At 43.5% G+C, this 24332-nt stretch overlaps 1 protein-coding gene across 1 annotated transcript in view; it reads left to right on the top strand.

Moving 5' to 3' along the window:
- gria4a (glutamate receptor, ionotropic, AMPA 4a) overlaps window positions 1-23891 on the top strand; it is a 102380-nt gene extending 78489 nt beyond the window's left edge. The window contains exons 14-18 of the mRNA XM_056441687.1: window positions 199-397; window positions 9157-9404; window positions 15244-15358; window positions 17532-17669; window positions 23390-23891. Coding sequence (XP_056297662.1) covers window positions 199-397; window positions 9157-9404; window positions 15244-15358; window positions 17532-17669; window positions 23390-23554 — 865 coding nt within the window. The 3' untranslated portion in view covers window positions 23555-23891. The remainder of the gene's footprint in view (window positions 1-198; window positions 398-9156; window positions 9405-15243; window positions 15359-17531; window positions 17670-23389) is intronic.
- Window positions 23892-24332: the final 441 nt, after the last annotated feature.

The raw sequence follows: 24332 nt of genomic DNA, 5'->3' as shown, positions 1-24332 counted from the left end.
TTCCTAAAAGCGGATAATTGATGTTGCTGTGTGCACCATGAGAACATTCTCCCTTCTCTCTCTCTCTCTTTCTCATCTCTCTCTCTCACTCTCATCCCTCTGTCTCTCCTCATTTCTAACACTTTTTCCTCCTCTTCATCCCTCCTTCCCTCCTCTTGTTTAATACCTCCTGTTTAACCCCCCCCCCCCCCCCCCCAGCTCCCTGTCGGGCCGCATCGTGGGCGGGGTCTGGTGGTTCTTCACCCTCATCATCATCTCGTCCTACACGGCTAACCTGGCGGCCTTCCTCACGGTGGAGCGCATGGTGTCGCCCATCGAGAGCGCCGAGGACCTGGCCAAGCAGACGGAGATCGCCTACGGGACGCTGGACTCGGGTTCCACCAAGGAGTTCTTCAGGGTGAGGGTTCTGCCTGTAGTCCTCCAGAGGAACCGAGTGAGGTCTCCTTGAGACGGAGATCAAAAGACGAAGGTCTCAATGTTGATGTTAGAACCACACGCAGAACCATGAAGGTCCATCTGGAACCAGCATGGTTCTTCAGAGTGATGCCATAGAAGAACCATTTATGGTTCCACGAAGAACCTTTCAAACCAGGGTTCTTTAAGGCACCATTTATGGTGCCTCAAAGAAACTTTCAAACCAGGGTTCTATAAGGCACCATTTATGGTTCCTCAAAGAACCTCTCAAACCTTTAAAGAACTATGTCCTTAGAGAGTTCTTCAAATAACCTATGCAGGTGTCTCAAGGAACTTTAAAACAATGGTTCTTTAAGGCACCATTTATGGTTCCTCAAAGAATCTTTCAAACCAGGGTTCTCTAAAGAACCATTTCCTTAATGAGTTCTTCAAAGAACCTATAAATGTGTCTGAAAGAACCTTACAACATGGTTCTTTAAGGCCCCATATCTGGTTCCACAAATAACCTTTTAAACCAGGGTTCTCTAAAGAACCATTTCCTTAAAGAGTTCTTCATAGAACCTATAAATGTGTCTCAAAGAACCCTAACAATCTGGTTCTTTAAGGCACCATTTCCAAAATGGTTCTCCAGTAGGTGATGGTTCTTCATAGAACCACAAAGCCTTTTAAAGAACCCTTTAAGAACCTTTATTGTGTGCGGTACTAAACACCTGATTTCACACAGAACTCTATTGGGTTCAGATTCTTTGAATGTAAGGTCCAGAAATCAGAATCAGAATCATTTATGAATCTGGAATTTGTGAAAAGTGCAAAACAATAAAGAATTAAAATAAAATAAGAACAATAAGCAGATGACAGTATTTAGAACAAGTAAATATAAAATACAACTGTAGCAGTTTAAAAGCACCGTGCAGCTTTTAGTCTATTTCTGTTGTTTGCAAAAACATGCATCAAGATATAATCTAATAACGTGTCATCAAACGCAGAGACGAGCAAAAACACTGAAAGATAGAAAACGTGTAAAAAGAAATTGAAAATATGTTTTTGGGGGGAAAGTATTTAACTGGCTTGTTCGCCCACACGATTCCCTCTGGAGCGAGATACTAAACATAACGTTGTTGTGTGAGACGTTTCCAGGGGGCGCTCTGAGGAAGTGGACGTACATATTGGTAGATATTGCTCGTGGTCTTTATTCGGTTCTAAATGTCCATTATGTAAATGAGATGGCGCCCCGCGCCCTCTGGAGGAACGACGTTCTCCGGTTCTCGCTGCAGCATTCTGCCCCCCCGCTCAATATGTAATGCATTAGTGTTCACTTATTGTACAGCAGGACAGAAAGGGGGAGTAAACGAGGGGAAAGAGGGAGAACCGAAGGGATGATGGAAGAGGAGGAGAGCGTCAGAAACTAACGGAAACGTCTTCACGTTCACGCCGGAGACGTGACGCTCGCTGACTGGAGACGCTGGGACGAAGACGAGGGAGTTAATGACGGAGGAAGGCCATTGACAAGCCTCCAGGTGGGAGGAAAGGGATGAAAGGATGGATGGATGGATGGATGGATGGATGGATAGAGGGATGGATGGATGGATGGATAGAGGGATGGATGGATGGACGGAAGGATGGATAGAGGTATGGATGGAATGATGGATAGAGGGATGGATGGAATGATGGATAGAGGGATGGATGGATGGATGGATAGAGGGATGGATGGATGGATGACTTTCACTTGGTCTTTAACTGACAGTCTTGAAGTGACGCTGACATGATCTTAGTGGCCGTTGAAGGTTCTGGAGCAGCGCTTTAACATTGAAATAGAACAACTCCCCTCAGAGGGCTTTGCCATCTGAACACGTACGACATCCCTGACCTTTGACCTTTGACCTCACATCGGATCAGGAACAACTCCCAAGAAATATGGAAACACCATTTCAGGGGGATAAAGGTGAAGAACCCTTTAGGAGAGAACAGAGGAGGACAGAAGAATAGATGTCATGTGACCAGATGAACAATAGATGTCATGTGGACAGATGAACAATAGATGTCATGTGACCAGATGAACACTAGATGTCATGTCACCAGATGAACAATAGATGTCATGTAACCAGATGAACAATAGATGTCATGTGACCAGATGAACAATAGATGTCATATCACCAGATGAACAATAGATGTCATGTGACCAGATGAACAATAGATGTCATGAGACCAGATCAACAATAGATGTCATGTGACCAGATGAACAATAGATGTCATGTAACCAGATGAACAATAGATGTCATGTGGACAGATGAACAATAGATGTCATGTGACCAGATGAACAATAGATGTCATGTGACCAGATGAACAATAGATGTCATGTGACCAGATGAACAATAGATGTCATGTGACCAGATGAACAATAGATGTCATGTGACTAGATGAACAATAGATGTCATGTGACCAGATGAACAATAGATGTCATGTGACCAGATGAACAATAGATGTCATGTGACCAGATGAACACTAGATGTCATGTGACCAGATGAACAATAGATGTCATATGACCAGATGAACAATAGATGTCATGTGACTAGATGAACAATAGATGTCATGTGACCAGATGAACACTAGATGTCATGTGACCAGATGAACAATAGATGTCATGTGACCAGATGAACACTAGATGTCATGTGACCAGATGAACAATAGATGTCATGTGACCAGATGAACACTAGATGTCATGTGACCAGATGAACAATAGATGTCATGTGACCAGATGAACAATAGATGTCATGTGACTAGATGAACAATAGATGTCATGTCACCAGATGATCAATAGATGTCATGTGACCAGATGAACAATAGATGTCATGTGACTAGATGAACAATAGATGTCATGTGACCAGATGATCAATAGATGTCATGTGACCAGATGAACAATAGATGTCATGTGACCAGATGAACAATAGATGTCATGTGACCAGATGAACAATAGATGTCATGTGACCAGATGAACAATAGATGTCATGTGACCAGATGAACAATAGATGTCATGTGACCAGATGAACAATATATGTTGTGTGACCAGATGAACAGAGTTAGGGCCAGAGAGACAGGAGGCACAGAAGGAGGCAGGGCCAATGGGAAGGAGGCTGGACCAATGAGAAGGAGGCTGGGCCAATGGGAAGGAGGCTGGACTAATAGGACGGATGCAGGGTCAATGGGAAGGAGGCTGGGCCAATGGGAAGGAGGCTGGGCCAATGGGAAGGAGGCTGGGCCAATGGTAAGGAAGCAGGGCCAATGGGAAGGAGGCTGGGCCAATGGTAAGGAAGCAGGGCCAATGGGAAGGAGGTTGGGCCAATGGGAAGGAAGCAGGGCCAATGGTAAGGAAGCAGAACTAATGGGAAGGGGGTCGGGCCAATGGGAAGGAGGCAGGAAGCTTCAGGCATGGAGTCTCTTCCCGACTCGTCAAATGAAGCGACGCTCACATCAGTTTTCATCACGTTAAACAATAAAGAGAAGAAGCGCCCGGCGGGAGCTGTTACCGGGAAGATTACAGCCGAGTGGAGCGGCCCCGAGGAACCCCCCCTAGTGGCTCCACCCAGGAACCCCACTCACAGATGTGAATTGTAATTACACGAGTCCTCATAAACACACACGCACACACGCACACACACACACACACACACACACACGACGCAGAGACAAATTTTTTCTTATTTTCTGCCGACGTGGACAAAACACAAAAAAAGCAAATCTGCTCCGTCACGCTCGGAGAAGTGTGTGTGCTCAGGCATTGTCTCTCTATTTATATATCTACCAGTTTACAGTTATGCCTTTGTGCTCCGGCGTGTGTGTGTGTGTGTGTGTGTGTGTGTGTGTGTGTGTGTGTGTGTGTGTGTGTGTGTGTGTGTGTGTGTGTGTGTGTGTGTGTGTGTGTGTGTGTGTGTGTGTGTGTGTGTGTGTGTGTGTGTGTGTGTGTGTGTGTGTGTGTGTGTGTGTGTGTGTGTGTGTGTGTGTGTGTGTAGAGACGGCTCTCCGGCTTCATCAACATAACGAGCGGCCTGAAATCTGTGGAGGGTGGAAAAGCAATTTACTCCTACACAGCTGAGGGGGATCCGCCACCGCCATTAATTGTGTGTGTGTGTGTATGTGTGTGTGTCTGTGTGTGTGTGTGTGTGTGTGAGTGCATGTGTGTGTCCATGTGCGTGTGTGTGTGTGTGTCTGTGTGTGTGTGTGAGTGTATGTGTGTGTCCATGTGTGTGTGTGAGTGTATGTGTGTGTCCATGTGTGTGTGTGTGTGTGTCTGTGTGTGTGTGTGAGTGTATGTGTGTGTCGATGTGTGTGTGTGTGTCTGTGTGTGTGTGTGTGTGTGTGTGTGAGTGCATGTGTGTGTCCATGTGTGTGTGTGTGTCTGTGTGTGTGTGTTCGATGTGTGTGTCCATGTGTGTGTGTGTGTGTGTGTGTGTGAGTGTATGTGTGTGTCCATGTGTGTGTGTGTGTGTCTGTGTGTGTGTGAGTATATGTGTGTGTCGATGTGTGTGTGTGTGTCTGTGTGTGTGTGTGATGCATATTGTGCCACACGTGTAATCGCGTGTGCACGTGAATGGATGTGTGGATGGACGCCTGAAGGTGACACGCAGCGTCCATTAACTCCTCCGTGAAGAATGTGGGAGGAGTCACACATCCATCGCTCCAAGGCCGGCATCATCATCATCATCATCACTGTCTCACACACACACACACACACACAGGCAGCTTTGAGTACAGACAGTGCACAACACACACACACACGTGTCTGCTCCGGCCAGAGAGAAAACAGGATATCAAAATAAGGGATGGAGGGATGACATTTGAGGAATAAGGATAATAATAAAAGGGCTGGAGGTGGAACTCTCTAAGGACATGCGGTTCTTTAGAGAACCCTGGTTTGAAAGGTTCTTTGTGGAACCAGATATGGGGCCTTAAAGAACCATGTTGAAGATTCTTTGAGACACCTTTATAGGTTCTTTGGAGAACTCTTTAAGGAAAGTGTTCTCTAGAGAACCCTGTTCTGAAAGGTTCTTTGTGGAACCATAAATGGTTCTTCTGTGGCACCTTCATTATTCTGTGTGAGACTTTATTCTTATTTTCTTTTTATACGATGGTAAAACAGATTGAGAAATGATAAGAGAAAGAACGGAGGGAGAGGGAGAGAGAGAGAGAGAGTAATGGAGAGACGAGGGGGGCCTTCTGCTCCCGGTAGATGTGAGTGACATTATTATGGGATAGGTGTCCGTCACGCACCGGTAACACACTCACTCCCCCCCCCCTCCCCCCCCCGGGGCTGGTTTCTGCGGCAGAGAGCGACAGAATATCGTTTAATCACCAGGAAAGGAAGAAGAGAAGAAGAGGGGAGCAGGACGGAGGACGACAGTTTGACTCCTCTGCTCGTTATTTTCACTCTTGATTGCACACACAAACACACACACACACACATACACACACACTCATACACACACACACACACACACTCATACACAAACACACACACACTCACACACACACACACACACTCACACACTCACACACACACACACTCACACCTCACTCACACACTCACACACACACTCACACACACACACTCACACACACTCACACTCACACACACTCACACACACACACACACACTCACACACACACACACACACACACTCACACACACACTCACACACACACACTCACACACTCACACACTCACACACACTCACACACACACACACACTCACACACACACACACACACACACACACTCACACACACACTCACACACACACACTCACACACACTCACACACACACACACTCACACACTCACACACACACACACACTCACACACACACTCACACACTCACACACACACACTCACACACACACTCACACACACATACACACACACACACACTCACACACACTCACACACACACACTCACACACACACACACTCATACACTCCACTGCGTCGCTCTGCTGGACGACGTCGTGAAGTCAGGCCGAAGCTGGAGGGAGACGTTTGGAATGTGTCCGTCCACGTCTTCACGGTCCAGAGGACAGGAAGCTGGAGGAGACGGAGTCCTCCTTCACAATAAAAGCCCATCGATGATTTCAATACAAATGAGCTCCATGTCAGAGGGATCCTGTTCATATGTGGAACATATTTGCGTCTCCATATAAACATATTACCTGTAGACACGGAGCGCGTGAGACATGAGACTAAGTATGACATCATGAGGACGACCTGTCCTCTGAGGGTCAACAGGTCAACAGGTGTGTGTCTGTCAGAGTCCATTGTTCCCCGATGAAGACACACAGCTGATGTTGTTAAAGGATCAATCATAATCCACTCAAACTGCCGGATGCATGTTTTTGCAATTTAAAAAAAACAAATGTTTATCCGGAGTAAATTGTTTATTTGTCCGGGACTATTTTCAGCGGCGGATTAATACACATTTGAGGGGTTCAAACACATGTTGACCAATGGTTTCCATAACTTTTCTACAACTCAAAAAAATACTTTTCTACGACTTTAATATAACTTTGCATTACTTTTCTATAACTTTTTAATAACTTTTCTATAAATTTTCTATAACTTTTCCATAACTTTTCTACGACTCAAAAAATACTTTCCTACGACTTAAAAAAATTATTTTCTATAACTTTTCCTGAACTTTTTTATAATTTTCTATAACTTTTCCATAACTTTTTATAACTTTTCTATAACTTTTCTATAACTTTTCTACAACCTTAAAAAAAAACTTTTCCATAACGTTTTTTACCACTTAAAAAAAAATACTTTTCCATAACTTTTCTATGACTTTAAAAACTTTTCTATAACTTTTTTAATAACTTTTCTTTGTGGAACCAAAAATGGTTCTTCCATGGCATCACTCTGAAGAACCGTTTTTGGTTCCCGGTGGCACCTTCATGTCTCTGTGTGGCCTCTGGACTCCGTGAACTCTCCACCGCGGCAGTTTTTATCCTCACTGGACTTTGAATATCTCTCTCTCTCTCCCCGTTAACATCTCTCTCTCTCTCTCCTGTTAACATCTCTCTCTCTCTCCCCCTGTTAACATCTCTCTCTCTCTCTCTCCCGTTAACATCTCTCTCTCTCTCTCTCTCCCGTTAACATCTCTCTCTCCCCCTGTTAACATCTCTCTCTCTCTCTCCTGTTAACATCTCTCTCTCTCCCCCTGTTAACATCTCTCTCTCTCCCCCTGTTAACATCTCTCTCTCTCTCTCCCGTTAACATCTCTCTCTCCCGTTAACATCTCTCTCTCCCCCTGTTAACATCTCTCTCTCTCTCTCTCCTGTTAACATCTCTCTCTCCCCCTGTTAACATCTCTCTCTCTCTCCCGTTAACATCTCTCTCTCCTGTTAACATCTCTCTCTCTCTCTCCTGTTAACATCTCTCTCTCTCTCCCGTTAACATCTCTCTCTCGCTCTCTCCCGTTAACATCTCTCTCTCCCCCTGTTAACATCTCTCTCTCTCCTGTTAACATCTCTCTCTCCCCCTGTTAACATCTCTCTCTCTCTCCCGTTAACATCTCTCTCTCCCCCTGTTAACATCTCTCTCTCTCTCTCTCTCCTGTTAACATATCTCTCTCTCTCTCCTGTTAACATCTCTCTCTCTCCCGTTAACATCTCTCTCTCTCTCTCTCTCCTGTTAACATCTCTCTCTCTCTCTCTCTCCTGTTAACATCTCTCTCTCCCGTTAACATCTCTCTCTCTCTCTCTCCTGTTAACATCTCTCTCTCTCCTGTTAACATCTCTCTCTCTCTCTCTCTCTCTCCTGTTAACATCTCTCTCTCTCTCCTGTTAACATCTCTCTCTCTCCTGTTAACATCTCTCTCTCTCTCTCCTGTTAACATCTCTCTCTCTCTCTCTCTCTCTCTCCTGTTAACATCTCTCTCTCTCTCTCCTGTTAACATCTCTCTCTCTCTCTCCTGTTAACATCTCTCTCTCTCTCTCTCCTGTTAACATCTCTCTCTCTCTCTCTCCTGTTAACATCTCTCTCTCTCTCTCTCTCCTGTTAACATCTCTCTCTCTCTCTCCTGTTAACATCTCTCTCTCTCTCTCTCTCTCTCTCCTGTTAACATCTCTCTCTCTCTCTCTCTCTCTCCTGTTAACATCTCTCTCTCTCCTGTTAACATCTCTCTCTCTCTCCTGTTAACATCTCTCTCTCTCTCTCTCCTGTTAACATCTCTCTCTCTCCCGTTAACATCTCTCTCTCTCTCCTGTTAACATCTCTCTCTCTCTCTCCTGTTAACATCTCTCTCTCTCCTGTTAACATCTCTCTCTCTCTCTCCGTTAACATCTCTCTCTCTCTCCCATTAACATCTCTCTCTCTCTCTCCTGTTAACATCTCTCTCTCTCTCTCTCCGTTAACATCTCTCTCTCTCTCCTGTTAACATCTCTCTCTCTCTCTCCGTTAACATCTCTCTCTCTCTCCCATTAACATCTCTCTCTCTCTCTCTCTCCGTTAACATCTCTCTCTCTCCCGTTAACATCTCTCTCTCTCTCTCCTGTTAACATCTCTCTCTCTCTCTCCGTTAACATCTCTCTCTCTCCCGTTAACATCTCTCTCTCTCTCTCTCTCTCCCGTTAACATCTCTCTCTCTCTCTCTCTCTCCTGTTAACATCTCTCTCTCTCTCTCCTGTTAATATCTCTCTCTCTCTCTCTCCCCCTGTTAACATCTCTCTCTCTCTCTCCTCCACAAACCACAGAGGTCCAAAATCGCCGTGTACGAGAAGATGTGGTCGTTCATGAAGTCGGCCGAGCCGAGCGTGTTCGCCAAAACCACCGCGGAGGGCGTGGCCCGCGTCCGCAAGTCCAAGGGCAAGTACGCCTTCCTGCTGGAGTCCACCATGAACGAGTACACGGAGCAGCGCAAGCCCTGCGACACCATGAAGGTCGGAGGGAACCTGGACTCCAAAGGATACGGCATCGCCACGCCGAAGGGCTCACAGTTAAGGTGGGTGGAGTAGCGCAACAGTAGGAGGACGCCGCCGTCCTGTTGCTGCGGTATTCCACCCACCCTGCTGTGCCCTTCATACGTTACATTCACCTGTCAGCGTGTCCCTGCCGTCGGGTGAAAACACAACAACAACCAATAAGGAATCCGGTTACAGTCGACCAGTATTCGGCTATTGAAAGAATTTAAATTCACTTTTTAAATGTGCTAATTCGTAATCATTAAAAACAGGTTTTCACCCAGCAGCAGAGATATATATAGATATATTTATAGAAATGGGTTTGTTGAATATGCAGATTATGTGTTTCATCCTCTCTTTGTTGGCTTCATTTCTTGATTTCTTGAAGCTGCGTTCACAGTAATAGAGTTGGGAATTTTCCACGCGAGTAGAACCCATGAGCAAAGTTGCGATAGACGCAAATGTTTGCCTCTTTCGCCTCAAGTAAAAATATTTAAACTTCAAAAAAGTCACCCAACGACGAGTTGCGAAAGCCAATCAGCGTTGAGCTGCTCCTCCTCCACCTAACTGCTGCTCTAGTGGAGCTGAAGAGACGTTCAGACTAGAGGTGACATCACAGAGCTGTGAGAGCCTACGGGTGATGTCATGTATAAATATATATATATATATATATATATATATATATATATATAAATAACCCTAACCCTATATATATATATTTTTTTTTTTATGTATAGATATATATATGTATATAAATATATATACATATATATGTATATAAATATACATATATATACATGTATATATTTAATTTATATATATTTTTTAGATATGTACGTACAGTATATATATATATATATATAAATAGAGAGAGAAATATATATACAATATATATATTTATATATATTAATGTTATGAACCCAAACACGAGGGTGTTAGATGTCTTCAACAAGTATGAAGCAGAACTAGTGGTTAGTTCTTCTTCTGATAACTGTTTCCACGGAGTCAAGCCACAGAGATAAGCCCCGCCCCCTCTAAGCCCCGCCCCCTCTGAGTCGTGAATGAGAATGTTCCCAACTCTTTCGGTGTGAACGCAACGCTACACTTTTTCCGTTGTCCGTCCCGTGCTCTTCCTCACTTTTCTTCCTGCCACCTCTTTGTTGATTTAGGGCCCTTTAACTCCATTTCCTGTTTGTCCTCCATCCCTCTCATCCCTCCATCCATTCATCCTCCCTTCAACCACTCTGTTCCTCCACAGGGCCACCGTACAGGTAACTGTGTCCATGTGTCCGCCGTCTCTTTGTTCCTTTCATCCTCAATGATGGTGATGATGATGATGATGATGATGATGATGATGATGATGATGATGATTATAGGAGATATGTATTCACTCTGAATGACTGCAAGGAGGGGCAGAACCTCAAACGACTGCCACCACATCCAAAAGCTTCCAAGGGGGAAATTTATAGACAAAAAACAGGAAGTAGAGGGGCCTGGAAAATAGGAAGTAGAGGGGCGTGGCCAATAGGGGGGGACTAGACACTAAACACAATGCAGGATCCCACATCCGAAAATACTGAGAACAGAAGAATAGTTCTTCAAATTGTTCATGGATGGTGATTGGATAACGCTCAAATAAACCCAGAAGTCACCAGCAGAGCGACGGCGGGAGGAGATTCAGAGGAAGTGAGTTTAAGTTGTAAAGTTTGTCCTTTTTGTTGAGACTTCCCCTCAACAGACATTTTGTTTAACCTTCACAGTCACACTGGGTTGACCTGAGTGTCGTGAGCCAGAGTGTTTGTGTCTTATTTTGAAGGCCCAGTCTCTCGTGTCCTCTGTTCCTCTGCACTTCCTGTCCCTGTGATGGTCTGCCCTGTTCCTGATTGGTTCCTCCTGTGTGATTGCAGATCCGCCCTCATTGTTTCCACCTGTAACTAAAACTTTTCTGCGACTTTTCTACGACTTTTCTAAAACTTTTCTATAACTTTTCTATGACTTTTCTACGACTTTTCTATGACTTTTCTACGACTTTTCCAAAACTTTTCTATAACTTTTCTACGACTTTTTTATAACTTTTCTATGACTTTTCTACGACTTTTTTTTAAAAGTTTTGGAAAAGTTTTGGAAAAGTCATAGAAAAGTTAAAGAAAAGTTATAGAAAAGTCGTAGAAAAGTTATAGTTACAGGTGGACACAATGAGGGCGGGGTCTGCAATCACACAGGAGGAACCAATCAGGAACAGGGTAGACCATCACAGGGACAGGAAGTGCAGAGGAACAGAGAAACACGAGAAACAGGGCCTTCAAAATAAGACACAACCACTCCGGCTCACGACACTCAGGTATTCTCTCGTTACGCAGTTCATGTTCCAGGTGTCTGTGCGACGGATCGGAGAGACGTTGTCTTCACGATGTTTTACACGTGACTGCCGATGGGAAACTATCAGAGCTCTGCAGACCTCTTGCTCTCTCTTCTCTCCCTCCATCTCTCTCTCTGTCGGCATTCCAGATTCCAGAAGTCCAAAAAAAAAAAAAACTGTAACTTTCCCCCGTGACACGCTCCGGTCACCGTAGTTTTTTCTTTGTCATTTACGCAAAATTCTAATTTTTTTATTCCCGTTCATGAGGGAAAAGTGACAGACAGCGTTGTGGATAGACCCCCCTTTTTTGTTAAGCCCCGCCCCCTCCCAGAACACATTTCCGGGACTATCCACGGTTGTCTCTGGCTTCTCCCGGTCGGCGGATGAGGCGACAGGTGCGCACGTGGCAGGAGGGCGTGCACGTCAGGTGAGCCTGCCTCTCCTCTCGGTGACCCCGACGCACAGAGTCCCTCTGACCTCGATGAGGTCATCCGGGACTCTGACGCCGGGGCGGTGTCAGCTGCTCGTGCTTATTGTTACGTCATGACCTGAAACAAGATGTTTGAACTGTCTGCTTCCCTCTTACGTTGATGAGCTCATGGTTTGTAGATTAGACCCCAGAAAACGCCGTCTCTCTCTCTCTCTCTCAATCTCTTGACTCTTCATTAAGAGGGATGAACCCACAGACGGACTGCATTGTTCTCTTTCAGTCTCAAGCCGGCTCTTACCTGCAGTCTACTAACACACAAAAACATATATATATATAAATATATATATATATAAATATATTTATATATATATTTAGGTATATATATATTTATTTATATATATATATGTATATATATATATCAATATATCAATACATATTTATATATAAATATATATATATATAAATATATAAATATATATATACATATAAAAGGCTATATTTGACATGTCTCTTCTTCTTTTCTATATATATATATATTGTTATATATATATATTGTTATATATATATTGTTATATATATATAAAATATTGCTTATGAGAATAACTGTGAAGTAGCATAAACACACACACACAGTAGCAGTAAGGCAGCAGAGCATGAGGAGGGCACAAGAGCGCCACCAGCAGGCTGCAGAGAGCCGGTGAACACGCTGAATATTACAACCGTCCAGTCTTAGTACCAGAAAAAAGACGTTCAATAAAACCATTTTTTGGAAGTAGAGAATCGAAGAGAAAGCCGTTGCCTGGGGTAACCCTCCCCCCTCCCCCCCCCCTAGCCCTCCTGTGTCCCCTGCACCCCTCTAATCATCCCCCTCTTCTGCTCCCTCTCCTTATCTTTCCCGTCCCTCCCTCCCGGCTGTGGTTCCACGTCCATCTTTGTCCTCTTCTGTCCCTCCAAACCTCCTCTGACCGAAACGATCTTAATCTGTCCCTCCCTTTTTGTTTTTGTTTGTTTCTTTTGTTTGCTCAAAAGAAATGCGGTCAACCTGGCCGTGCTAAAGCTCAACGAGCAGGGCCTGTTGGACAAATTGAAAAACAAGTGGTGGTATGACAAAGGAGAATGTGGCAGCGGGGGAGGGGATTCCAAGGTTAGCCCTCTCTGTCTGACCACGCCACCACTAGGGGGCGACGGGAGGGGGGCACGTAGGTCCACCCGTCCCCCCCCACCCCCCCCCACCCCCGCCGAGAGTGTGACGCATGCATCTGCCCCGGCGAGAGTCGAGCAGCACGGAGGGAGGAGGAAAGAAGTGACACCCCTAAAAATAAAAAATGATCTCCCCCCGGTGACACCCTGAAGAAGAAATAGGCCCGATGTCGCCCCCGCTGTCGGGGAGCTGCACCCTCTCTTTAATATTAAAGGTGCAGTGACACAGGTACAACACCTGAGCTTAAGCCCTGAAAATAAGGGAAAAAAACTCCCAAAAAAATGAAGACATTCGGCCGAACCAAAAGAGAAGCGACGTCATTCTTTAAAAGATGAATGAAATATGTCGAATCGGCGGAAAAATGTGTTAATGTTCCGAGATGAATGTCAAGCGCACGTCGCCATGGTAACACGTAGTTTTCCTAACGTGCTCGGCACGGGTGTGGCGACGCCCCTCTGAAAGGACAGAGTTTTAAGGTGGAGAGATAACGACCGCAATCACTGTCAAGGCAGAACTGTTGGCGCCCCCGGTGGCGGCTCTGGGGAGAGCAGGGGGAGGACGGAGACGAGGGATGAACCCCGACATGGAGGATGTCGGACTGGGGGAAACGAGACCCGCGTGCAGCTCCTTTTGGGCTCAGGGTTACTTGAGGATGAATCATTAATATTTAACGGATAAAGTTTCAGTGGCGATTTATTTTTGACGATGTTTTTTATTGGACGAGTGTAAATGTAAACCCGCTGGCACGAGATATAAAGTCTGTCTGCAGAACGTTCACCTGATCTGAGTTCAGATATTTAAAGAACTGAACAACAATATACACACGGAACAATAATGGTTCTTTTAAAGGCTTTTTGGTTCTACGAAGAACCCTGTTTTAGTTTGAGACACCTTTATATGTTCTTTGAATAAGTATTTAAGGAAATGGTGCCTTAAAGAACCCTGGTTTAAGGTTCTTTGGGACACCTTTATCGGTTCTTTGAAGTTACTATTTGAGGAAATAGTTCTCTAGAGAACCCTGGTTTAAAAGGTTCTATGAGTAACCAGAAATGGTTCCTTAAACAACCATTATTTGTAGGTTCTTTGAGACACCTTTATAGGTTCTTTAAAGAACTCTTTAAAGAAATGGTTATGTAGAGAACCCTGGTTTGAAAGGTTCTTTGTCGAACCATATATGGGGCCTTAAAGAACTATTTTTTGAAGGTTCTTTGAGACACCTTTATAGGTTCTTTGAAGAACTCTTTAAGGACATGGTTCTTTAGAGAACCCTGGTTTGAAAGGTTCTATGTGGAACCAAATATGGGGCCTTAAAGAACCATTTTTTGGGTTCTTTGAGACACCTTTATAGGTTCTTTGAAGAACTCTTTAAAGAATTGGTTCTTTAGAGAACCCTGGTTTCGAGGGTTCTTTGCCAAAGTGGGCAAAGTGTCATATGAGCGCGACCAGAAAAGATCCTCTCCGTAACAGGAGCTTCCCTCTGGCGCTTCGCGGCTGCAGAGTCGATGACGTCATCGCCTCTCTCTCCCGGCGCTGGCTCAGAGCTGGCCTGACGCCAGCAGTCCTGACTTCTCGGCATTGCCCTCCGGCTCCGTGCGTAGCGTCGGCCGGGGCAGCATGGGTGTGTTACCTGTGGCGACAAAGGTGGGTCCCACTCATATGTCTGTAGCTCCGCCCTTAGCTCCTCCCCCCCAGGCCCCTCCCCCTCCTCAACGAGCCTACACACATGTACTCAGTGGGATCCGTCCTCGGTCGCTCCATGATGTGTGTGTTTTTCTTTCGATGTGCTTTTTTTCTTTTTCTTTCAATGTGCAAATGCTAATGTGAAATATATCCTAATAGCATAAAATAACATGACCTATGATGTTATTTATGTTATTTTTACACGCGAAGAACCCCGGTAAACCTCGCAGTATTGAAACTGAGCGAAGCAGGAGTCTTAGACAAACTGAAAAACAAATGGTGGTATGACAAGGGAGAGTGTGGACCCAAGGACTCTGGAAGTAAGGTCAGTGTCACGCTGCGAGCCGGAAGCATCCCCAATACGCTCCAGATTACTTTATACAAGTATTAAATATGGAATATAATATGCAATTAGCCTGAAACATATCTTGAATGTGCTCCACAACTTTTTACAACCTCTAGTTTTGATGCTGAACCACATTTAACTAAATATGCATCAGAATAACTGTAATTGTATGTCAATTTGGATTATCGGCAAATTTTCACTTTAAAAAAAGAAATCACACACTAGCCCATTTTTTTCGGATAAGAATATTATTTTGATCATTAATTTGTATTAGTAGATGAATTAGATTAGTTTTAGCAACGTGTCACTATTTTGCATTAATGTTTAAGCTTAAATAATATTTATTTATTTATTTATTGGAGTGTGGTAATGCTTCATTTTACAGGTCCATATTTCTTTTAGATAAAATCCTCTGTAGTTTTGTGAAAGTATTCTTGTTATTCTTGGTGCTAATTATAAATGTAAGTCAATTAAAGGGCAAGGTTTTAAATGTCCACACATATTTAGTAATTTATGAAAATTAATTATTAGTGTATTAAAGACTTCGGTACACAGTTGAACAGACAAGCATTACATTTTATTAGCAATTTAACATACTGTATAATCAATAATAAATTAATACTGAATTAATAATGAAATATGTTTAAGTAGAGTAGTAATCAACAACTTCCATACGCCCCAAAAAAATATTTAGACCCAAATTATGCAGTTTGTTTCAGAGGGTATGGACCTGTAACATGTAGTGTTGCTATATATATGTATTTATATATATATATAAATATATATTTATATTTATTTACTTTTATATATATATATATATTAATAAACTTATATATACAAATATATCTACATAAATATATAAATTTATACATATATACATATACATTTATATATATTTAAACATATACATTTATATATATATATATATTTATTTGGATATATATTTATATATATTTATATACTTATATATATGAAACATATATTTATATTTATACATATATATACATATATTTATATATATAAATATATATATATATGTATACCAGTTGAAAATTGTTAGTTTAGTTTCAGTAAAAAAAATATAAATATGTTTTATAATATAGATTATTGGAGCTTCTCACTAGATGTTTAGACTATTGAAGTTTTTTAATTCATTAAAACTTTAGTGACATCATCAGCGCTCAGATTAAAGTTCTTCACCTGATTGAAATGTTTATTGAAGCTGCTTTTATATCTCTATACATTCTAAACATTGTGTAGTTACATTGTGTTGCAGACGTGTAGCATGTAGTCGTGTGTGGTGATAGTCGTAACGTAGAACTCGTAGTCAGTAGAACGTAAACGTGTTGAACTCGTTACGCAGTTTTACAACATTTAGAAACGTTGAACTTCTCTTTCTGTGAACGTCTCCATTTCTGTATCTAACTCTGTTTCTACTGCTTCTGTCTGCTTCCTCCTCCACCTGTTGTCCCACACACACCCCTCCTCCACCTCACCTCCCTCTTCCTCCATCCTCCTGCTGCCTCCTCCACTTCCACCTCCTCCTCTTCCTCTTCGATACTCCATACTCCTGCTACCCTCTCCACCTTCTCCTCTTCCTCTCCCACCCTCCATCCTCCTGCTACCTCCTCCACCTCCTCTTCCTTTTACCTTTCCCATTCTCCATCCTCCACCCTCCATCCTCCTGCTGCATCCTCCATCCTCCTCCTCTTCTTCCTTTTTCCTTTTCAATCCTCCATCCTCCTCCCACCCTCTTCCTCTTCTATTTTCCTTTCCCATCCTCCATCCTCCTGCTGCCTCCTCCACCACCACCTCTCATTTTTCCTTTCCTATCCTCCACCCTCCATCCTCCCATTTTTCCTTTCCTATCCTCCACCCTCCATCCTCCTCCTCTTCTTCCTTTTTCCTTTTCTATCCTCCATCCTCCTCCCACCCTCTTCCTCTTATATTTTGCTTTCCTATCCTCCATCCTCCACCCTCCATCCTCCTGCTACCTCCTCCACCTCCTCTTCCTCTCCTGCCCTCCACCCTCTTCTTCCTTTTTCCTTTTCTATCCTCCATCCTCCTCCCACCTTCTTCCTCTTCCTTTCTCCTTTCCCATCCTCCACCCTCTCTCCTCCACCCTCTCCACCCCCCGCTGCCCTCTCTCCAGGACAAGTCGTCCCAGGCCCTGAGCCTGTCCAACGTGGCGGGGGTCTTCTACATCCTGGTGGGCGGCCTGGGCCTCGCCATGCTGGTGGCGCTGGTGGAGTTCTGCTACAAGTCGCGGGCCGAAGCCAAGCGCATGAAGGTGGACCTTAGCCCCCCCCACTGCCCCAGCACCCAGAATCTAGCCACTTATAGGGAGGGGTACAACGTGTACGGCTCCGAGGGGGTCAAGATATAGGGGTAGGACTTAGAGGCTCCCGTGGAGGCGGGGTGATGGTGGTGTTGATCGTGGTGCTGTAGTTTACTGTCGTTCTCCATGTGGCGCCGAGGATGTGGTCAAGCATTGTGGAACCAATGTCGCTGCTTTCATGTGTCGTTAAAACTTTTGGCTGTTTTTTTTATTTATTTTTATTGGCCTAATATGATTATTTTTTAATTTAAATTTAATTTCTTCCATTTTTTTCTCTCATTTTTTACCCATTCTTGCGCATTTTTTTCGATTTGTGTGTCACTACAGATTTGGTTCCATCGTCTTTGGCTGCAGATGATGATGATGATGATGATGGTGGCTCTTGATTAGGCACCTGCATTGTAATTTTACTTTAATATTTAACAAAAATAATGGCGGAGAAGGGACGCACAACTCCACCCTCGGGGACTAAAGTACATGTTGAGTTTACTGCAACTAGCAAAAAAATGTATCTACTAGTGCTGTGAAAAATAACGCGTTAACTCATTTAATTAAATTACAGGTTTAACTAGTTTTTGTTTTTTTAACGCATTTAACGCATGCGCAGAATGAGCTTCCAATCCGTCTGTTGTTGGTCGTCGGGACGAAAAAAAAATCACTTGCAAAATGAGCTTCCAATCCACCACTTCAATCTGAACTCTGTCCGCTCTCATGCAGACGGTCTGTTCATCGGTAATGATCCTTCCGCAGGTTCACCTCCGGAAACCTTGTTACGACTTCTACTTCCTGTAGATCAGGGTCTCAACACGTCGATCGCGACCTGCCAGTCGATCGCGGCGTAGTGTCGGTAGATCGCATGACATTAAAGAGATTGGCCCGCCCCCTGACATGTTCTCTAGAGCACGTCTTTGTTCTTTTATTAAACTAAACGTCTGTTGTTGATCGTATCTCCACAGCAGCATGTCATTTCTGTCTCTTCGCGTTGCGTTAACACTTATCGATCTCCGTCTCGCGCCACAGAGCTCCGTGCGCGCGCATCGGGACCGAGCAAAAAAAAAGTCACTTGTCCGGGCCGGTGAGGTTTCAGCTTTGCAGCGGTGTCCCCACCGTCCCTTTCATCACGGCCCAGTTCATGAAGAAAACCCACACAGTCAGTTTGCCTCAGCAGCTGCTAGAGGAAGACTAGAGGCCTTTAGATTGTGTCATGGTGGAGTTAATGGTTGACAAACAAGAGAAACATGTTCTGTTTAACCCTCCTGTTACCTTTACATTTACGAACATATTTTACCCTCGGGGTCAATTTGACCCCAGCAATTAAAACCTCCAGAAAATTATTAGAATTAATATTGCTTCCCAAGTTTAAGTGTGAGGTACTTTATGTTTGTTTGTTGACAACCTAAATAGCCCTTTAAATAAATAAAAAAGTTGATATTTCTTATATGTTTGACACAGTGAAAAACAGCCTGGGGTCAAATTGACCCCAAAGAACACCGACATTAAACATTGAATGGGGTCAAATTGACCCGAAAGGTAACAGGAGGGTTAAACATTCTGTTTAGGATGAAGATGTATTAATGTTCCATATGGAAGAAAACTGCTAAATAACTGCTGAGTTGCAGCACCATTGTATAGAAGAATGTATAAATGTATATATCCGTCTTTTGTCATAAATCTCTATGTTCTCACAAAATATACCGAGAATATCGGTAATATGTGATTAATCATGATTAATCCACAAAAACCTGTGATTAACCCGATTAAAAATTTTAATCATTTCACAGCCCTAGTATCTACCAATTGTTAACCCAAGTAATAATGAAACGAATTATTATTCAATGCACTATCATTATTATAAGTCAATAAAAGCAGGAAATCTTCACAATTAAGAAGATGAAGTGGTGTTCTAGGTGGAGTCATGAACACTTCGCGTTCGCTGTGATGCTCCTCGTTAAAGTCGGCGAACGCTTCCAGCTACGAATTAATTGGCGAGCGCGTGGGCATCCATTATCACTAATTACCGTCTGAATATAACTTGTTCAGCCATTACGTGATAGATATTTCAGGAATTCAGAAAAATAACACCATTAAGTTGTTTTTTATGCCTCGTCTGGCGAGCTTTTAATAACGAGACGAGTCGGACCGCAAACAACTTTTAAAAGCTGTTCACGCTGAGCCGATTTAAACTAATTTAGGGGTTAAAAAATACACTTTTAACAGCTGGAGCCGAGTTTAAAATATTCCCTTTAAATGCTGATCTGATCTTGTCCATTCAGCTTAACGTGTATAATCTAGTAAACGTGTTTTATTATGGGAATACATGGAATAGAAGAGGTTTTAAATTGCGTCCATATGATAGTCAACCTGCAGCCGCCATGTTGTTTAGTGATTCTACGTTCTTTAAATTCTTTAAATTCATTAAATTCTTTGAATTCTTTAAATTCCTGAATCCCATCTAATATACCGATTATAAGCCAATTCCTTATGGGGAAAGTCGTAAAAAAAAGTCATGGAAACATCGTATAGAGGTCGTAGAAAAGTGGTAGAAAGGTCGTAGAAAAGTTATAGAATAGTTATAGAAAAGTCCCTTTTGTGGAAACTGCTAATCCTGACTTCTAGGAGCTCATGAATGACTCCTAAATCAAGTGTTTTATTTCAGATGTTAATCCGACATGAATAGAAACATTAAGCGTATAAACAGAAATCTAGTTTTAAAAACACAAAAAACGTCCTCGGTACCGACAGTTTAATCCTCCTTAACAGTGAACTCTATTCATGCGCTGGCCCTTTAATTGGTCGTCCATAAACCGGAGTCGTGCGTCCCTGTCGGAGACTGACTTATTTTCCGGCCGTGAACACTTCCGATCCGCCCGGTGACTCAGAGCTGATGGAGTAACTGATGAAGCACTTCATACGGAGCGGCTGCTCGGTGACGGAGGAACACCGTCGTGGTTATAGACGGAGGAGAGAGATTCCCTGAAAGAGGAAACACCGGACCTGATTTAACGATCTGCTTAGCAACCGTTCCAGAGGCCTCATGAGGTCGTATCTGATTATCAGATGATCAATAACCAAGAAGCAGAGATGATGACGGTTCAATATTGATTATTATCCGGCACAGATGAGTTTAAATGAAGTTTACGGTTCTCACGGAGAGATTGGGACTAAACACCCGGACCGTGAAGGAGTTCTAGACGCTCTCTGACGCGTTCTTCTTCTTTGGTTTTTAATCGAGACAAACATCCACCTCCTCCTCTTCCTTCCTCCTTTCCCATCCATCATCCTCCTGCTGCCTCCTCCACCTCCTCCTCTTCCTTTCCCATCCTCCACCCTCCATCCTTCAGCCTCCAGCCTCCATCCTCCAACTTCCACCCTCCATCCTCCATCATCCTGCTGCCTCCTCCACCTCCTCTTCTTCCTCCATCTTCCATCCTTCAACCTCCATTCACGGATAGTTTAGGACTAAATATTCCTAGGTACCTTGAATGTGTCCTTAGAGCCTCTCTTACACGTTCTTCTTCTGTGGTTTTTATTTGAGCCGTACGTCAGGAAGGCACCGCTGATTAAAAGCAGATGATGATGAATGTCTTAGCCGAGACATCCGTCTGTCTCTAGCTGCAGAGCTCTGTGGACACATGTTGATAAGCTCCACCCACTTCCCCCCATGCATGTTCTCCAAAGCTGCCCAGCGAGGTGTGAGACACGAGATGTGACTCATCACAGAGCAGCCTGTCTGTCTGACGGGACTCTGAGCGCTCCCTCTCTATCAATCTGAAACCTTTTGTCTTCTTCCCAAAGTCCTCACCTTCCCAAATCCTCACTGGAATGTTCCCTTGAAGAGAAACCCAGAAGTGCACCGTCACCTTTTGCAATGCAGATGTCTAAACGACCCCGATCCACCCGCCTGTACATGTGTGTCGGCCGTGCCTGTTTTTACATCGCCTCCCGTTGGACCGTGATGCTGCGGCGCTGGCGGCGTGAGGTCTGGGGTGCACTCACTGATGAAGTCACAGGCATTCTAACAAATAAGGGCACCCAGAACATCTAGGAATGCTATTAAAGCAGCAGATGGTGAATTCTGCTTTAAAAAATACCTGAAAAGATGAGTTCACCCAAGAAAATACAAAATATGTTCAGCACTCACCTCTTAGGGGTGTTTTTTCTACAACATTACACATTTTGTGCACAATATATAATGTTTTTAGGTGACATATTCCATTTTAAAAAATTCTGAAACTCTCTATTTAATGAATGACTTACTTTTTTAACCTGGCAGTGTGAGAATTACTACAAAGGAACCTTATAATGTGAGTCTTACAGCAACCGAAAGAGACCTCAAAGCAACTAGCAAAAGGTACCCAGAACCTCTTAGGTAAACGATATATGTTGTTTTTGGGTGACCTATTCCATACAAAATGTATTGGTAACTCAATTTATAGAATGACTTTTACTTGGCAGTGTGACAATAACTACAAAGGAATCTTATAATGTGAGTCTTACAGCAACCGAAATAGACCTGAATGCAAAGCAAAAGGTACCCAGAACCTCTTAGGTAAATGATAGATAATGCTTTTAGGTGACCTGGTCCATAAAACATTTCTGTAACTCTATTTAATGAATGACTTACTTCTTTAACCTGGCAGAGTGACAATTATTACAAAGGAACCTTATAATGTGAGTCTTACAGCAACCGAAATAGACCTGAAAGCAACTAGCAAAAGGTACCCAGAACCTTTGACTGTGTGTGATTGCACCCTGCCACCTTCCTGTTGCGTAGCCGTGTGTTCAGTGTGTGTTCCGTGTGTGTTCCGTGTGTGTTCCGTGCATGTAGCCGTTGTTTGTGCTTTGTGTTTTTATAGAAACTTCTGTCTTTATGAAAGTTTGTTGTTGTTGAACAGTTGTTCTAACTCACTGCCCTCTCTACTGGACTCTGAAGGTAACACTCTCCTTCAATCGCAATCACAAATATGTCAACTAAAATTTGGTTGCCGGCCAATTAGGACGTGCATCCCCGAAAACGTGCGTAGCGCTACAGAATGTGTATATATATATATATATATATATATATATTGGAAAAGACATAGAAAAGTTAAAGAAAATGTATAGAAAAGTCATAGAAAAGTTTTAGAAGTCATAAAAAATCATATTGAAAAGTTCTTTAAAAAAGACAGAAAAGTGATAGAAAAGTTATTAAAAAGTCATAGAAAAGTCGTAGAAAAGTTATAGAAAGGTTAGGAAAATTATAGAAAAGTTATAGAAAAGTCGTAGAAAAGTCGTAGAAAAGTTAGGGAAATTATAGAAAAGTTTTAGAAAAGTCATAGAAAAATCATAGAAAAGTTATTTTAAAATGGTAGAAAAGTTATGGAAAAGTCGTAGAAAAGTTATAGAAAAGTTGCAGAAAAGTTATCGAAAATTCGTAGAAAAGTTATCAAAGTAATAGAAAAGTTATAGAAAAGTTGCTCCGGCGTTGTCGGGTGGGGGTTGTTGTGTTTACGGGGATGCACGTCCCGATTGGCCAGGCTTACCTTCCGACGGGCCGACGCCGGCTCGTGATTGGACGTGAGGGTTTCCCAACAGAGTCCAGCCGACGGTACGATTGTTTTCTCCCCCAAACTAAATCTCCGCTCTCTCTTCTTCCTCGTCGCCACGCCGCCACCCTCCTCTTCCTCCTCCAGCTGTCTTTTTCCGAAGCCATGCGGAACAAGGCCCGTCTGTCCATCACGGGCAGCGTGGGGGAGAACGGCCGCGTCCCGACGCCGGACTGCCCCAAGGCCGCGCACGCCGGCCGCGCCTCCCTCCGACACCCCGGCCTCGCCGTGGTCTCCTCCGGCCCGCCCTGAAAACCAAAAACACCTTCCGTGCCTTAAAGACACTCCGACACACGAGGGACGAGGACACAAACAAACAAACAAACAATCACACACCTACCATCGTCATAAATATATATATATATACAAGCACTCACCTGAGTACACACACACGGGCGCAGCATCGTTTCACTTTCCATCGACTTCTTTTACGAGAGATAAGAGGAAAACTACAAAAAAACTACAGACAACGGGACGATCGCTTGTCTGCAGAAACTTTGATCTCTTTTTTGGGGGGTTGGACCCCATCCTCCATCCTGATATCGACAATACCTGACTGTGGGGGGGGGGGGGGGGGGGAAGCCAGTACAGACTTTACATGAAATGAACTATGAGCTGTGAACAATGACTGAAAAACACTGATGATGATGATGATGATGAACGTTTAAAAGAAAGAAGTAAAAGACATCCAGACTGTGTTCCTGCTCTGTCTTCGTAGGACAATGTTGGCCAACGCCTTACGAAGACGACACGCAGTGTCTTCATCATCATCATCTTCATCGTCATGCCAGGTACTATCTCACCCTTAGAAGACCAGAAAACTGTAAAACGTGAGCGTTTTTTTTTTGGACTGTGCAAATTCTCTCCTTTTGCCATTAAGACTGTTCCGATTGAATGAAATGCTTTGTTACTCGACGCATACGAGAAGATTCTCTCTCCTCCGGACGAACCGGGCGAGAAAATCAGCCAATATAGAACAGAAGTAACCTCGAAACACACACACACACATGCGCGTGTGTGTGTGGCTGAT

This window comes from Pseudoliparis swirei, chromosome 20 (genome assembly GCF_029220125.1).
Source record: "Pseudoliparis swirei isolate HS2019 ecotype Mariana Trench chromosome 20, NWPU_hadal_v1, whole genome shotgun sequence".
Classification (NCBI taxonomy): domain Eukaryota; kingdom Metazoa; phylum Chordata; class Actinopteri; order Perciformes; family Liparidae; genus Pseudoliparis; species Pseudoliparis swirei.
Note: the sequence above shows the minus strand (reverse complement) of the source record. Positions and strands in the feature narration are given on the sequence as shown.